The sequence below is a fragment of the Pyrus communis genome, chromosome 1 (genome assembly GCF_963583255.1).
Source record: "Pyrus communis chromosome 1, drPyrComm1.1, whole genome shotgun sequence".
NCBI classification, from domain to species: Eukaryota; Viridiplantae; Streptophyta; class Magnoliopsida; order Rosales; family Rosaceae; genus Pyrus; species Pyrus communis.
Window position 1 is genome coordinate 13,912,124 of NC_084803.1, and position 15,805 is coordinate 13,927,928.

At 37.9% G+C, this 15,805-nt stretch overlaps 2 protein-coding genes and 2 long non-coding RNA genes across 5 annotated transcripts; 1 reads left to right on the forward strand and 3 right to left on the reverse strand.

Annotated features, from left to right (window-relative positions):
* Nucleotides 1-2,499: 2,499 nt before the first annotated feature.
* LOC137707924 (cytochrome P450 72A397-like) lies at nucleotides 2,500-3,151 on the forward strand. The gene is made up of 2 exons (XM_068446904.1): nucleotides 2,500-2,730; nucleotides 2,819-3,151. Exons 1-2 carry the CDS (start codon nucleotides 2,500-2,502, stop codon nucleotides 3,149-3,151), a joined length of 564 nt encoding a protein of 187 aa, XP_068303005.1.
* Nucleotides 3,152-3,696: 545 nt separating this feature from the next.
* LOC137729596 (uncharacterized) lies at nucleotides 3,697-5,061 on the reverse strand. Its single transcript, XR_011068017.1, has 3 exons — nucleotides 5,009-5,061; nucleotides 4,201-4,891; nucleotides 3,697-4,030 (listed from the first exon to the last, which is right to left on the reverse strand). It is a non-coding gene; the product is annotated as an uncharacterized lncRNA (long non-coding RNA).
* A 513-nt stretch (nucleotides 5,062-5,574) lies between these two features.
* Nucleotides 5,575-6,135, reverse strand: LOC137731156 (uncharacterized). Its single transcript, XR_011068242.1, has 3 exons — nucleotides 6,094-6,135; nucleotides 5,910-5,965; nucleotides 5,575-5,796 (listed from the first exon to the last, which is right to left on the reverse strand). It is a non-coding gene; the product is annotated as an uncharacterized lncRNA (long non-coding RNA).
* Nucleotides 6,136-7,420: 1,285 nt separating this feature from the next.
* On the reverse strand, nucleotides 7,421-9,484 carry LOC137748413 (mediator of RNA polymerase II transcription subunit 20a-like). 2 transcript variants are annotated; one of them, XM_068488567.1, is made up of 6 exons: nucleotides 9,412-9,484; nucleotides 9,172-9,237; nucleotides 8,942-9,084; nucleotides 8,639-8,817; nucleotides 8,426-8,515; nucleotides 7,421-7,864 (listed from the first exon to the last, which is right to left on the reverse strand). In XM_068488567.1, exons 2-6 carry the CDS (start codon nucleotides 9,183-9,185, stop codon nucleotides 7,619-7,621), a joined length of 672 nt encoding a protein of 223 aa, XP_068344668.1. In that variant the 5' UTR covers nucleotides 9,186-9,237; nucleotides 9,412-9,484; the 3' UTR covers nucleotides 7,421-7,618. The 2 variants fall into 2 exon arrangements, with proteins under 2 accessions (XP_068344668.1, XP_068344660.1); XM_068488559.1 differs by having other exon boundaries at nucleotides 9,172-9,307.
* Nucleotides 9,485-15,805: the final 6,321 nt, after the last annotated feature.

The following is a 15,805-nucleotide window of genomic DNA, read 5'->3' on the forward strand; positions in this document are numbered from 1 at the left end:
GGGATGCTGTCCAACGGATGAGGATGAGGAAGGAAGCTAGAGAATAAGGGAAGAACATGCCATCGTTTCTATTTTTCCAGAAAAAAAGATCTGCACTGGTTCCGTCGTTTTTAGCAAGAAAGTGAGAGAGAATACGCCATCGAGAGAACTCAAGAACGGCGATGGGATAAAATGCCCCTTCTGAGAACATGGAATGGAAGCAAATGGGCTTTTCCATTGCTTTCCTCGCCTTTCCACTGCTTTCCAATTCGTGATGACCAACACGTGTAGACGTGGGGCAGAAAAAGAAAAAACCGATTGCAGGAAATGGCGCGAGAGAGAGAAGCAAAATTAAAAGCAGAGAAATCGAACAGGAAAGGCCATGGATGAAGAATGCATGGCCATTGAGGGCAAAGTTGTCCTTTCGCTGTGCAAATGGGATAAAACATAGAACCAAGAAGAAGCTGAAGGGCAATTCGTCCGGACACTATAGATCAATAGTGCCGTCCTAAAACTCAGTTTTAGTACATATAAATTTAGGGGTAATCTCAATTTACTACCATGAAGTTTCATGATTTTTAATATTTGGTACATGAAGTTTTTTTCATCCCAGAGTTATACCTCAAGTCTTAATTTTGGAACAGTTTCATACATCTGTTAAGTTTTCCGTTAGAACTTCTGTTAATTGATATCGTGGCATTTGCGTGGCACAACTTTCTTCACATCTTAAATTTCAATAATTTGACTTTTTCACTCCAATTTGCATGAGGGCATGCCCTATAAAATTTGAACGAAGATCCTCTTTTGCGGGAATTTCAAAAATTTTTAAATTGTGTCTATTTATTATACATTATGCAGCCAATTTTTGTAATGCATTATTTATATTTAAATTTAAATAAAATTATATAAAATAATTTATAATCATATCATGTACAATGAACAAACACGGTTTGAAAATTTCTATGTTCCACACAAAGAAGATCCTCATTCATTTTTCAAGAAAACGATAATGTATTAGTCAAAAGAATTGGCAATCATAGAGGATCTTGACAACTCCGTCAGTATCATTTGTCGTATACGTATGCTTATTGTAACCAGAGAAATAAAGAGAAATATGAATACGACAAATGATTGGTAAGTTTCTCTTTTCAGTCATCTACGTCTTGCGTCATTTTACAGAGAATAAATATATTGTGTGTTTATTTCCTTAATAACGGAGAAGATTTCCTCCATCATGGAAATAATTACGTATCTATTTGTTATCGTGTGACTTGCTACGTGATTTGAACTTAACATAAAATTATAGACAACCTACTTAACATAACATTTTTAAGGATAATGCATGTGTTCTTCTCATGGAAAAACCTACTTGTCCCTCTACTTACGATTAACGAATCTTACCGTTCAAACATCATTATTGGAATCATTCATTCTCTTTATCATCATTTAGAGATCATATATGCCAAAAAAATCTTTTAATTTGGAGATCATTTTCATAGTGCCAACGAGACTTCCTTATTTCTTTGTCAATATTGTGCATATGGACTTTTAATTTGGTTTTGTCTCCTAATGTTCTAAAACGTGTCAACTTACTCTATTGTCGAATATGTCAAATTTAGGTTAAATTGAAGCTTATTTTTGTCCATTTAAGTGGAAAAATTGTCCGATTTTAAAAGATTAAGGAGACTCAAGACCAAAGTAAAAGTCGATATGGCAAATCAGAATGCCGTAAGTTAATTGGGCATTTCTAAATTTCTCCCCCTTCTTGAAATACAAGCAAAATATCAATGTATTTGGTTAGGACAACACCAAGATTGATCATCATGGACACAGAGCTGATGGAAGAAATTCTATTAAACAAGCAAGGCCATTTGCTAAGCCATCATATTGAATCCTCTCATTCTCATCCTAACTAGAGGACTTGCAAGTCTAGAGGTGAGAAGTGGGCAAAACATGGAAGGATTATCAATCCTGCTTTCCACTTGGAAAGACTCAAGGTTTCTATTGCCTCGAAAATCTGTTTCTGCTTTCAGAGACTCCATTCTTTTTCGGAATGATTCATTCCTTGTATTTGTCTTGTAGGAAATGATGCCAGTTTTTGCAGTCCCTAAACCCTGATTCATTCCTTGTGTTCCTCTTGGAGAAGGACGCTGTGCAGATGTTATTTCCCAAGCAGCGTTTGGAAGCACGTACAAAGAAGGAAAGAGGGTTTTCAAGCTTCAGAAAGAGCTTCTAGTGTTGCCGTTTGAAGCAATGACTACCTTATACATTCCTAGTTTCAGGTTCATTTCTATTGTCTAAAACCTAAACCTATCTATGCTTTCCATCTGCTATTAACTGTTTGAGTGCAAATTTGCTCAAACAAAAAAGAACCAGAGAAAGAAATTGGCCAAGGACATCACGTCAATGCTACGAAACATAATTGAGAAGAAAATGAACGCGATAAGGGCCGGGGTTCAAGGGTTGATGACTTTCTAGGAGTGCTCTTGCGGTCTAATAACCAGAAGGATTCATCAGAAAATGCAAGCAACACGAAAAGCAACGAGGTATCTGACAGTTGAAGAGGTGATAAGAGGAGTGCAAGCAGTTTTACCTTGCCGGCCAAGAAACACCTCAGACTGGATAACATGGTCATGGACCTTGATTGTCTTAGCCATGCACCCAGACTGGCAAGAGAAGGCAAGGCAAGAAGTCCTTCAAGTTTGTGGGAAAAATGAACCTGATTTTGAAGCTATAAGCCACTTGAAGATGGTGAGCATCTCGTTCTGCATGAAAACCCCTTAAAATCACAAAGAACTTTGCAGCTCCTTCTAAATGGTTGTGTCAAATTCTTTTGCAGGTAACCATGATACTTAATGAAGTTCTAAGGCTGTATCTGCAGGCGATACCTGGGTACCAACACACTTACAAGGAAACCAAAATCAGAGATCTCAATATTCCGGCAGGAGTTGACATTACTCTCCCAACCCTACTCATTCACCATGATCCCTGGCTGTGGGGTGATGATGCAGGGGAATTCAAGCCGGAGAGATTCTCTGAAGGAGTCTCCAAGGCATCGAGGGGACAGCAGCAAGCGTTCTTTCCATTTGGATGGGGTCCAAGGACATGCATGGGCCAGAATTTCGCCATAATGGGAGCAAAGGTTGCTTTGGCTATACTTCTGCAACACTAGCTCTTGCCTTCTTGCACTCATGCTCCGTATACGGTTACTATTCTTCAACCACAACATGGAAATCACATTGCACCAAATTTAGCTAGGGTTGCACAAGCCTGTCAATACGAAATCAATATTGTGGTTTGAAATCACAAATTGTGTGGATTTTACATTTCGGGTTTGCTTGTGCTAAAAAAATATAATGTGTTGTTCATAGTGAAAAAGTCCAGATTTAGGGTTTGCTTATTAAGTTCATTGTCTTCTGAGAGCCCCAACAAAGATATCACCACCATTAGGATTGTCTGTTCCAGTAATTCTGCGATTAAGAAAAATGCACTCGAAAGAGATCGACCCAACAGAGTGGTAACACAATGTGATCTTTGACTGCAGTGTCTTGTCTGCGGCATTGGATTCAGATGTAATGTCTATCAAGAACACCCGATTTACAAGAGCAGAAGATTTCCAATGTCAAACGAAGAATTGAAGATGTAATGTTATTTGCAAACAGAGAACTTAGAAACATCACAAGCACATAAAGAATATGGACTTTATTTCAATGCCATCAGAACAAAAAGGGTTAGTTGCAATACGTTCACTTGAAACAATCCACTCTTCTGCATATTATCAAGGTGTTTAGTCTTACCTATTGGAACTTGTTTTCTTGGATAATGTCGAAGGAAGAAAGTGCCACAGTTTTTCACTCTCACAAACGAAAACTGTATTGTAAAAGGGCAAAAAAAGAAACTACAATAAACCATCTATACTTTCCAAAACGGAGTCAATATCTGGGGTTGCAATGGCTCACTTATTCAGCTCGCTGATAATACCAAATCCCTTCTCGTTCTCATTAATAACCACAACATCCTGGGCAAAACCACACTTCATTCCTGAGGAGACCTGCAGAATATCGACAAGATTTTATACAAGAACGTAGTTAAGTCGAGTTTGTTAACACACAGAAATATAAGATCTCTTTTAAGGTATTTTCAGCATGAACGGTTAAGGCTAAAGTGGGGAAGACAAGAGACGACATTTGATTTAGCCTCTTTATTACGAAATGTACTCACATCAAAAAGGCTATCTCCTAGCTTCAGCTTGATAGCACCACTTCTGTACACCAGCATCTTACCCATGTGGCGAGGTGGTAACCAGACAAAGCACAAAACTTTGCATATTGCATGCGCTTCCAGGTCGCCCTGAGCTTTTTGTTGCCTCAGGGCCATCTGCTTTAGTTGATCGTTTTATCGTAGGCAGATATTGAGGTGACTGAAGAAAGAACATACTTGTTGCCTTATTTTCGTCCTGTCAACAAATTCTCAAATTAAATAAAAGGATACAAGCATGGACTGTTTGAATTTTAACTGTCGGAATGCCAACCAATAGATCAAGATCATTTGCTGGTTTCTTGAATTTTCATCATAAGTTGACTCATCTGAACATAAGGTGCATTTATTGAAACACAAGTCAAGGTAAACCTTGACAGCAGATGAAACCGATCTGATCAGATGGAATGCAAAAATGAAATGACTCGAGCCAAGTGGTCATCCACCTCTTAAATGTGGATCCTTTAACGTAAAAAGCAATGCCTAGACAACCTTTAACAGCTAAAATGTGTCAAGTTGCTGCAAAAATGATAATCTTAATGCTTTCCTCGTGCGACGTAGTATTTCCTTTTAAGAAATCATTCTACAACTTACCAGGATCTCCAGAATAAGGCAGTCTGAGAGAGAGAGTTACAGGTTAATAACTGTACTGATTCTGCAACAACATCCAAATTTAATTCAAACTAAAGTCGGACACACATACAAAACGTTCAGTAAGAGGGATATAGAAGAAACCAAGAACTATGCATATTTGAGTCGTAACGTAACTTACCCATGGCCAACTGTATTCTTTCTCCACTTTCATGCCCGAGGCAGCAGCTGCAGAACCACAATCCAGGGTGATGTACTATAAGCATCTCATTAGCAGATAAACAAAAAGACTACATTGAAGGACACCATACCATCAGTATTCCCGCCTTTGGGATCACCATACACTTTCATGGATGTGGAATTGTGGATGCAGCACCACCAAATGCAGTTTGTGTAGGCGCCACTGCAAATTTAAATAACAAATGAAAAACAATTCTAATCCCCCAAAATTGTAGGCAATATTATCTGCTTCAGAAAATGCATATCATGACGTGCAACTTCCCCCTACTTAAGCCAAACTCAACCAAATCCAACAAAACATCAAAAGTATAAAAATTTATAGCATTATCGCAATTGGACTACCGATTATTGAAGTTGGTTAACTCCATTGAACTGAGTAAATTGCAGGAGTCCGATGACAAAATAAAGTAAACAATGATATCCGGCCTACTTAAATCCGGATTCAAGAGTCACAACGCAGAGTTAGAAGAGCCTACATTTCGTTTCAACTTTCGGCCTTGCATCTTTCCTATAAGATGAGAGCATCCAACAACGAAAAAACAAAACAAAACATAACATGAGATATTGTGATAAAACTGAAATTCAGTACATTTGCTCAGTGAAGGAAGTTGAGGATTCATTCTCAACACTCAACACATTGATATCAATCCAAAACACAGTTCCATACACTGAAGCGTTTCAGCCAATCCCTAGCCTTTTCAGCATCAGACTCCTCAGTCGCATGGCCCGCTTCATCGAAGATCAAGAGATTAAGAACAACACAAGTTAAAAATCAAATTAAACCAACAAAGGGCATAAAGGCATTGCTTTCGAGTTTTAACTTTTAACCATAAGTGGCATACATTTTGACTTCAGGTTTCGGAACCCGGCGTGGGGCAGTTTTCGGTATGAATCTCCTCTGCAGCGAGCAAACAAATATCAGAAAAAACGCAAAAAGTAAAAACTTTTTAACGATTGAAACAAAAACAAGACAGAATTGACTAGCTGCAAAATATATATATATATATAAGTACTTATCAAACAAACCTTTCTGGGAGCTGGTTCTCCCTCCATTGGAGATTAAACGGCAATCTTCAGATAAAATATAAATAAAATTAGAGAAAAAATTGGTAACCCATGATTGTAAACAAGAAACCCAAATCAAAAACATGTTCAACCAATGCCAAAAAAAAAAAAAAAATGATTTTGGTCAAGTTGGTTCGCGCAAGACTATTGCTTTGGGCTATTTTTTATGCAGAATGATGATGGTGGTGGTGGAGGCTAACCTGCTAATCTGTATTGGAAGAGAGAGTGGTGGCTGATGGACACAAAGCCCAACAAACAGAGGTTTTATAAGGGCGGTGAGGCACTGTTGTGCTAGTGAGAATGATGATGGTGGTGGTGGAGGCTAACCTGCTAATCTGTATTGGAAGAGAGAGTGGTGGTTGATGGACACAAAGCCCAACAAACAGAGGTTTTATAGGGGCGGTAAGGCACTGTTGTGCTAGTGTGCGGCTTCACTTGGACGTGCGGCCCTTTTGTTCAGCACATATGGAAAGGCCCGGGTTAAAATGTGCTTGTGGATTGACTTGGTTAGTCACGACTCGTGTTGAAAGAGATAGGTATAACGGTTTCACTCAGGATTTCGACATTACTATCACGAGACAACATAATGTTATGTGTTTTAACTTTTAACTTTCTCTCGTAATATTGTATTATTGCTTTAAAATACCACGTGGCGTTCCGTACTATTAATATAAGAGCATCTGTTAGCTTTTTTTTCATACGTCTTTGTGTTATTAGCACAAGACACCACCGTGACAATGAACCAATGTAGTAAAATTATCATTTTTCAAGAGGTTTATTATTTTGTGGGGAACTCCTAATCATTGTTTTGTTTATGTATATGTACATATGTACGCCTTGCCGATTATTTCAAGAGCTTTATCAACAGAACAAATCCTTTTCTTTTTCAAAAAAGAAAACTTTTCCCCACAAAAATGGTTCCGTTTCTTGTCAATTCCTCTCTGATGGAAAGAGATCCTCTCCGGATCTCTCCCACCAAAGCTCAAGGATCAAATGATCTGAACTATTGAAATTTGATCTAACGGTTAAAATTATTATAACTTCTAAAAGGACCCCCTTTTTGTAGCCGTTGGATCAGATTTCAAGGATCCAAATCACTTGATCCTTAGGCTTTGGTGGGAGAGATCCAGAGAGGATCTCTTTCCCTCTCTGATATCATATGTTCATAGTCTGTCAGAGAAACAAGAACGAAGTTCTGGACATTAGGGATGTGGAAATATGATCATGTCGAAATGAGCACAGAAAATAAACGGAGAAACAGCGTTACTCCAAACCCTAATTAACAAGGTGATCGAAAAGGTTCTCAAGATACTACCATTTGATTTCTTGTCTTCCATGGACAATCGAACCCGCATACTTCATTCCTCCCCAACCTCTTATATTCAAACAGGAGTGCCAGTGCTAAGAACATACGGCAATGGAATCATCCGTTCATCAAACTAGTTGACAAGTGACATGACATACATCAAATTATTTTTCTTGCTTCCTAATTTCTTGCCGATTGCTGCACTGCTTGAACGGTTGCAATGAGTTGAGCCATAATGGCAGCATACTGGACAGCAGTATGTTGTGAAGTATATTGGTCTCCAAGGCCATACTCGGAAAAGTTTGGTTCCACATGCATGAAGTGTCCTGGCAATGATCTTTTCGCCAAAGCCTGCTGCCAAATATCCATGAACTCTTCCATGACTTGCCTCGCTTTTTCCATCGAAGAAATGGGAAGGTACTCCAGCTGCAGAACATAAGTAACTTCAATTAACAAGGATCTAGTACAATGACAACATGAAATTATTTCTCAGAATTGCAAATTTGCCTTTCTATGGGAAGTAATTGAAGTTAACAGGGAGATCCAGAAATCAATCCAACGGAAATATTTGACGTCGTTAATCTATAAGGTGAAAGCTTAGAACAATAATAAAGAAACCGACTTTTCATAAATTGCCAGAGCTTGGTTATTCACACTGCTCAGCAAAGAGTACTTCAGCATGTATTCCAATCTAGCGTGCAAACAAACTCTAATCGAGGTATCTAAACAAGAAAACTACTTTCGTCAGCATTACTATCAGCATTAACTCTTCCAACAAAGAGATCCTAAACAACCGTCAAAAACACTCGAATAAAACAAAAAGGCACTTCTTAAATTGCAACCCTAGTCAAATTTCTAATATATTTTAAAATGCACATCTAACTTCTTAAACACTCATAAGTTTGCTAAATATCGAAATGGCGAACCCCGTGAAAAGAAAAACTAATCAGATCTCAACCAAATTTAAAGCCTAGAGCAAGTCCATACCTCCATAACTATTCCTCTCAAATTTTCTGAATGAGTAGGAATAACTTTCCCCACTCTCAATTGGAAGTCCCCGAGTTGATAATGAAACCCCTACAGATTAAACCATAAACCACCAAAGAATCAAATAAAACCATTTTCTCAATTTCAACCTCCAAAATTCAGAACACCACACCTTCCAACTACACCAATTGAAGGGGGAAGGAGGGGGAAAACCTCAAAATAAAGCGAGACCCTTGATTTGTAAGACTGTAACTTCTCCATAATCGTCTGAATTGATGAATCTGCCTCGAGAATTATCCGCTGCAACCGCATTATCAGGTAGTACTTACTGGGTTGCTCCGGCAGCGCAATCCCCAGAAAATCACGCGCGGCCTCCCCCGTTAAAGAGGACTCTGATGATGCACATACAATGTACCATATCAAAATCTAATTTTTCAAACAATTAACAAAACCCACAGACAAGATAGAAAAACAAAACAAATAAAAACATAAAATATGAGATATTTAGTAATTTACCTCGCAGTATGGGTTTGTAGAAGGTGATGGTGGCTTTCCACCTGCCTTCCTTGACGCCATTGATGCTCTCGACGCACTGCGTGACTTCGTTTATGATCTGACTGTTGACCGTCGTCCCTGCGTTGGGCTGCCAATGCAAAACCCTAAAATTGCAACACCGCAAAAATCAAGCACAAAACTTTATTATATATAAATTGTCCGAATATGTGATTAGGGTTTTCAGTGATTACCATTTGAGCGGCATTGCCTCGGATATCGGAGGTTTCTGATTAGGATTTTGCAGTCGATGTAGGACACTGACGGAGGAGATGAAGGGTTTTAGTGAGATAAGCAGAAGTAAAAGAAATTGGGATGCAAATGCATAAGCTCCAGAATCAATGAGCAAAGAATTTGAGAGGTAAACGGAAGATGAGACTGAACAAAAATCTACAAAAAAAGGGGAAATTTCAGGTAGCAGGAGAGAGAGATACCTGGAGGCCGAGCTGAGAGGAAAGACAGATGGTAGAGGAGGGAGAAAGGGAGGGTGTAAATGAATTTTACGCGATTTTAAGAAGACAAATGAGTGGGATTACGTTTGATTTTCGTTAAAAGTCTATTTAAATTACATTTTGTTAATTTACTTTCTATCGTTTGTTTACCAAAAAAAAAAAAAAAAATTTCTCCAAGTTTGTTAAACCATTCTTTATTAATAGATTTTAAAATTAAAGTATAATTGAATATTTTTATTAACTAGTTTAAAATCTTGAATGCATACATTCGGATTTTTATGAAGTATTATATGTATTTTTAATCCTAACTGAATCACTGAATTTCCATAGATTAAATTAAATACATTTGAATATGTAAATTTTTTTCAAAATCCTTTAAACTTTTAATTGAACACACATAAGCCCTTTTTTATAAACTTTTTTACATACAATATTCATCGTTTTTTCTAAGTGAAATATTGTAAGTTCGATTGCTGCGAATTATGAATTTACAATTAAGTTATTATAATTTAGTCATCAAAATTTCAAGTCGTTGAGATTAGCTCAAGTAGCAAAATACATGAAATAATGTTGAAATTGGGATAAGTTCATTATTCATTTTCTTAAATGTAACTAAAAGAAAATTTTTAGCTCATACATTAACCTTTTTTTTGTTTTCTAGTACGAGATATTTTTTTGTGTTTCCACGACGCGGCTCAATACACCGCTAGTTCAATACATTTTTAACAATAGCGAGCATCTTATGTTCTCGAATATGACTATCATAAATAAAAGTTTTAAATTAATAATGACATCAACTAGAAAAATTATTAGACATTGACTTATATGTCTTTCGAAGTTTAGTCGTGAGCATCATGTGATGAAATTAACAGAAAATATAATAGTTGGCCGAGCACGAATACAAAGTTTATAGGGACGAGATCGAATTCAAAGTTTTTAAAGGGCGAAATCAAATTCAGTGTTTTTCAAGGACTAAATCGAATTAAAATTGAAAGGTCCTAAGAGCAAAGTAAAACCGAGGTTGAAAATTAAGTCCCTTTTGTTTATTTTATTTACAAAGGAGTCCCTGCTTTTTAGCGCGAGGCGGTTTAAAGAAAGTACAAGAAGAGAGCCTTGGTACATGAGGAGAGACAGCAGAAGGCAGAGAGTGACTGTGTGAGCGTCTTCGTCTTCTCTCAATCTCCAACCCCAAAATTCCCAGAAAAGTTGCGTTCTTTGCGTCCAATTGGCGGCATCCGTTCACATTCTCCGGCCAGTTCGCGAAGCCGAGAAGATATGCAAGGCGGAGCTAGGGTGCTTTCTCAGTTTTTGTGTGATTTGCGGAATCAATGGCGTGCGTGTACGTACCGGTGCAGAACTCGGAGGAGGAGGTGCGGGTGGTTCTGGATCAGCTCCCTAAGGAAGCTAATGATATCATCGACATCCTCAAGGCATTTTCTGCATTCAAGATTGTACTAGAAGGAGACCGAGAAAATGTTACTGCCCTTTTGGGTCTGGTATATTCATTGAATTTATCTGATTAACAATGCAATTATGCCTGCCGTTTTCATGGATTACATGCATGAAAATGTGATGAAAATTTCAGTATATGAAAAGCAAAACAGAAGATATTCGTAGCTTTTTACTTATTGCTCTTCCCTGTCTATGCTTTATCAGTGCATCAAAACTTGAACGCTGTCTCTTTTACTTTCAATAATTCATTCTATAGTCTTTTGATTATGGGTGCAAAACTTTTGTTGGGTGTCCACCATGTGATGTACTTGGCTATCCAGGAATCCATGATCGATTATGGTGCTCTGGCTAGCAAAATATTTAAGAGGAAAATTGGCAAAGGTACACTGGGGTGGATATTTTAACGGCAGATAGCAGCTAGGGAAATAAAATTTACATTGAGATTCAGGGGGAACTCATTTGAAATATAACAGAAACAGACCTGGTTGCCCCAGAGAGAACAAATTGGGACTCACTTGGTTAGTGGATAAACACTTCAATTTGTTGTGATTTGTAAACAATTTGCCGCTGATATCTGCAGGCATGCGTTGAATTCAATCGTGGGCACTATTCAGATTCATTGGAGCTCTACAAGGTTTGTATTTTCAATCCCACTGTTTGCTAATGGAAAGAACACAAGAATGCATACATTCTAACCTCTAGAATTTGTTATTTGTCTTTGAATTGATTGTGTTTGAGTTAGATCCAGAAAATGTTGAGGCTCTTGTTGCACTTGCAATTCTTGATTGGATACTGTTTATTTAGGTCGATTGATTATTGATATCATGGGCATCCTTCTCTCTTTCAACGAGTAGTCTAACATTCAGGCTATATTATACTTAATAACTGCTGGAATAAGGAAAGGAATGGAGAAAATGCAGAGAGCTTTTGAGATATACCCTTATTGTGCAATGGCCTCGAATTATTTGGCAAACCATTTTTTCTACACTGGTCAGCACTTTCTGGTTGAGCAACTAACTGAAACTGCATTGGCTGTGACCAACCATGGACCGACAAAGTCACATTCCTACTACAATTTAGCACGATCTTACCATAGCAAGGTTAGGAAAAGCTATGCTTTTTACTTTTTAAACGAAAAGGTCTTTCTTTTTCTTGGTATTATAATGTTGATGGGGTTCTTCACATTTTCTATATTGTGTTGGTTAAACATTTTGAGGTGGAAAGAGTTTTCTGCTGTACAACGTCAATGCTTTTTGGCGGCTTCTATGCGTGTCTCTGTAGATGTGGGTTGATTGTTCATTGAATGATTAATTTTAGGCCACATTTTGGTTCCAGATGCTACTATGCTTTCTAATGTGGTGTCTAGCTAAACAAATTCCTAAGGTGAACCCATGATGAAATTGTCAGTAATTTTAGTTACTAACTTGCTGCTGGAAATGAACACTTTCAAACAAGTGAAGATAAATTGTTAGTCTTGAGGCCTCATTTGATTTAATGCAATCAAGGCCATTAATTTTAGCCATGCAACCAGGATTCTAAATGTTACATCTGTTTGTTGTTGCTGGATTGCAGGGTGACTATGATAAGGCTGGAGTTTACTACATGGCATCCGTCAAGGAGATCAGTAAACCCCATGAGTTCGTATTTCCTTATTATGGTCAGTTACCATCAGCCATTAACAATCTTCTGTGCTTACACTTGTCATGAGAGTGATGTGTTGGCATAGTATTTGTAACGATTATGATGTATGTAATGTACCTTCTGCAGACTTCAACATAATTTCTCTCTCTATTTTTTTTTGTGGATCCACATCCTTTGTTGTCATTGTTTGCATTGGCATGCATACTTCAACCAGGCCTATGACATTTTCAGCACATTGTTGAAGCATGATTAGTCATGTAACATTGTTCGCATTCACTTAGTTCTTTCATAATATTGGGCTCTTTGCGACAGGTTTGGGACAAGTACAACTGAAGATGGGATATCTTAGAAGTTCGCTGTCGAACTTTGAAAAGGTTTTGGAGGTTTACCCTGTTAATAGTGACACATTGAAAGTGAGTTGAAACTTGAAATGGAATAATGTTAAATGATCCATTTTTTGGATTGTTTTTGTACCTTTTCAATTTCCCTTACCCATAGGTCCTTGGGCACGTATACGTTCAGCTTGGGCAGACTGAGAAGGCCTTGGAATTTATGAGGAAGGCCACAAAAGTCGACCCAAATGATTCCCAGGTAATCAATTCTCTATATTACTCTCTGATGTGTTCTGACCTTGTGGATTTTTAAGAACTGGTTTGTGTGAATCTGCTAGCTGAACACCTAAATCCACATTATGTTGAGCTCTTGACGATGATAAGCAGAATGGAGACGCCGATCTTGACGATGAGGATTAAGATCCCTTCATTATGTTGAGCTCTACAAGATCAGCGGTAAATATGTCTTACAATTCTGAACAAATAATAATCTTTAAATTAAGGCATGAACTTTCTTAGTTAGACAGTTGATGTGCCGGTGCTTTGTTTTTCTGTTGGTCGTCCTGTTGGCAATTGTCAGTCGTCGATAGAGATGCATTGTGTGGTTCAGCAGGAACGCCGTGCATCTGTGACGGGTTGATTTCTCCTTGAGTTGAAACGACAGTGCATAAGCTGAGAGCTTTCTGCTTTCTGTTCTTTCCGAAACTGAGGTATTTGATGGACAAAACAAAACCCACTCAGATTCTGAGACATGTGAGGATTGAGACCGTGAGACGTGAGAGTGCACATCACATCTAACTTCTCTGAACGTGCTGAAATCTGAAAGCACTTCTATCTGAAAAGCACTTCTCTGAAAAGCACTTATACCTAACCAGAGACCCACTCACTCAACACTGGCTTCTGCACCATTCAGATTACATAGTGCTGCTTCTGCTTAAAGCTTCCTCTGCTGCCTCGTTTCTATGACTAAACAACTTTCACGCCATGCTTTCTTTTTTCTGGTTCTGCAGGTTTAACTTTTAACAACTAACTTTAGCCCCAAGAAAGCACTACAATATCGAAAGGGTCCATTCCCACCTTTTTTCCCCTTTTCTCCGCTATTTCATCGCAGGCTAGTGATTTTCACGATCTCTTTTAGCCTCTATTTATAAAATATTCATTTTGGAGTGCAGACGGCTATCCATCTTTGGTACCGAGTGAAGAGGATTTTCTGCACATGCCTAAGTTTGTAGAATCATTAGTTAGAGTTAATTGTAAATTATGATTTAAATGCTTGGGATCCAACATAAATATTCTATTTAATACCTGAAGAATTGGCAGCTAGCTCTTTTGTATGAAGCAGCAGAGTGGTTGGCATCTTTTGAAAGCTTTTTTGGGACTAAATTTTTGTGTAATTTTATAAAAACAGTAGTGTATCTGCATTGTCCAATTCACCAAAATATTATCTCTGTAAATCTACTGCCTGTCATATTTATACTTTTTAAAGGAAATATATAGCTGGTGCACGTGCATCTCTTCCTTTTACCCTTTGTTGTTTTCCTTTTTCTGGTTTCTTTTACCCATAAATATCTGAATATATGGAAAGGGATGTGATATCCACGTACCTTTTTTTACTTCTCACACACCTTTTTAATTTTCGACCATCGGATCGGATGAATTGAAAAAGATCAATGAATAGAAATTAACAAAGGGTGTGTGAGAAATAAAATGGGGTGTGTGGATAGCACACCCCATATGGAAATACAAAGGTTAAAAAAGAGCAGGAGGACTGTAAACAGAGCTAATTTAAACGTAGGGCAGTGCTATCTACACACTTATTTTTACTTCTCACATATTTCTCTCAATTTTTTATCATTGCGTCAAATGGATTGAAGAATATCAACGGACAAATTAACAAGGATGTGAGAGGTAAAAATGGATGTGTAGATAGCATTACCCTAAATGTAAAGGATCAGTTTCTTAAATCTGCAAATCTCAGTGTTGCACGCATGGAAATTCACAATACACATGTCAAAATGTAATTTTTCTGACACGAGTGATCGCGAAGCCAACTGTTTTTCATTTACCTCCTAAGGAATGAGGAAAACTTATGGACGCTCAAACCGAATCATTAGTAGGTCAACTCTTACAAAAGCATGTATTTTAGTCATATTCAATTACACGTTGGTCACACCAGGTGCAAGAGTGTCAGGAAGCCTTACTAAAGTTTCCTTTTGAAAGAGGTGGAGGCACATCCATGGTCCTGATTCCTGAGGAGTCTTTTTTCGGCTAGCTCTCAAGAAAGGAGAAAAGTTTGTGTAGAAGCACCTAGACCGCGTATTGTAAAACATCTGTCACCAAAGTATGAGACCCCATGTATATTGATTTAAGTCGACTCCATTTCCGCGTTCATCCACCTAATGTGAAAATACCCTGATTAAACAGCTTTCTCAAAGTTTTGCTATAGAGAAGAAGGAAAGGCCATTATGATAGGAGTCGGATTCTCTCTCCCCTCACGTGTTCTACTTTCATTTTGGCCGTCCAAAAACATTTATAATATGCTAGAAACGAAAGTAGACACACAGAAAGGGGAGGAGAGAGAGAGACTTATTTTCCAAATTATAGTGGCTGGTGGATGTATTTATAAGGGTGATGAATGCTTGTAGCCTTGGGTTCAGAGATTTCCAAGGAAAGATTGGAGTTTACTCTTTTGCCAACAGAACCTGGGTTGAACTGTGGAAGCTCAGAGTCTCAGAGTCAGCACTGACAAATATTTTAGCCAAAATCTTGGGTCCATTTGGGTCCCCTCCTCAATTATGTCTTCAAACACAAAACATCAAAAATAATCTGATTCAACCAAAAAATAAATAAACCAGATTTGGGCTGACTCATTTGGAACTATTTATGATGAAGACCAGGACATCAACCAAGATTGTCAGAGATTGTCAGAGAAAGACTTAGGAGTTAGGACC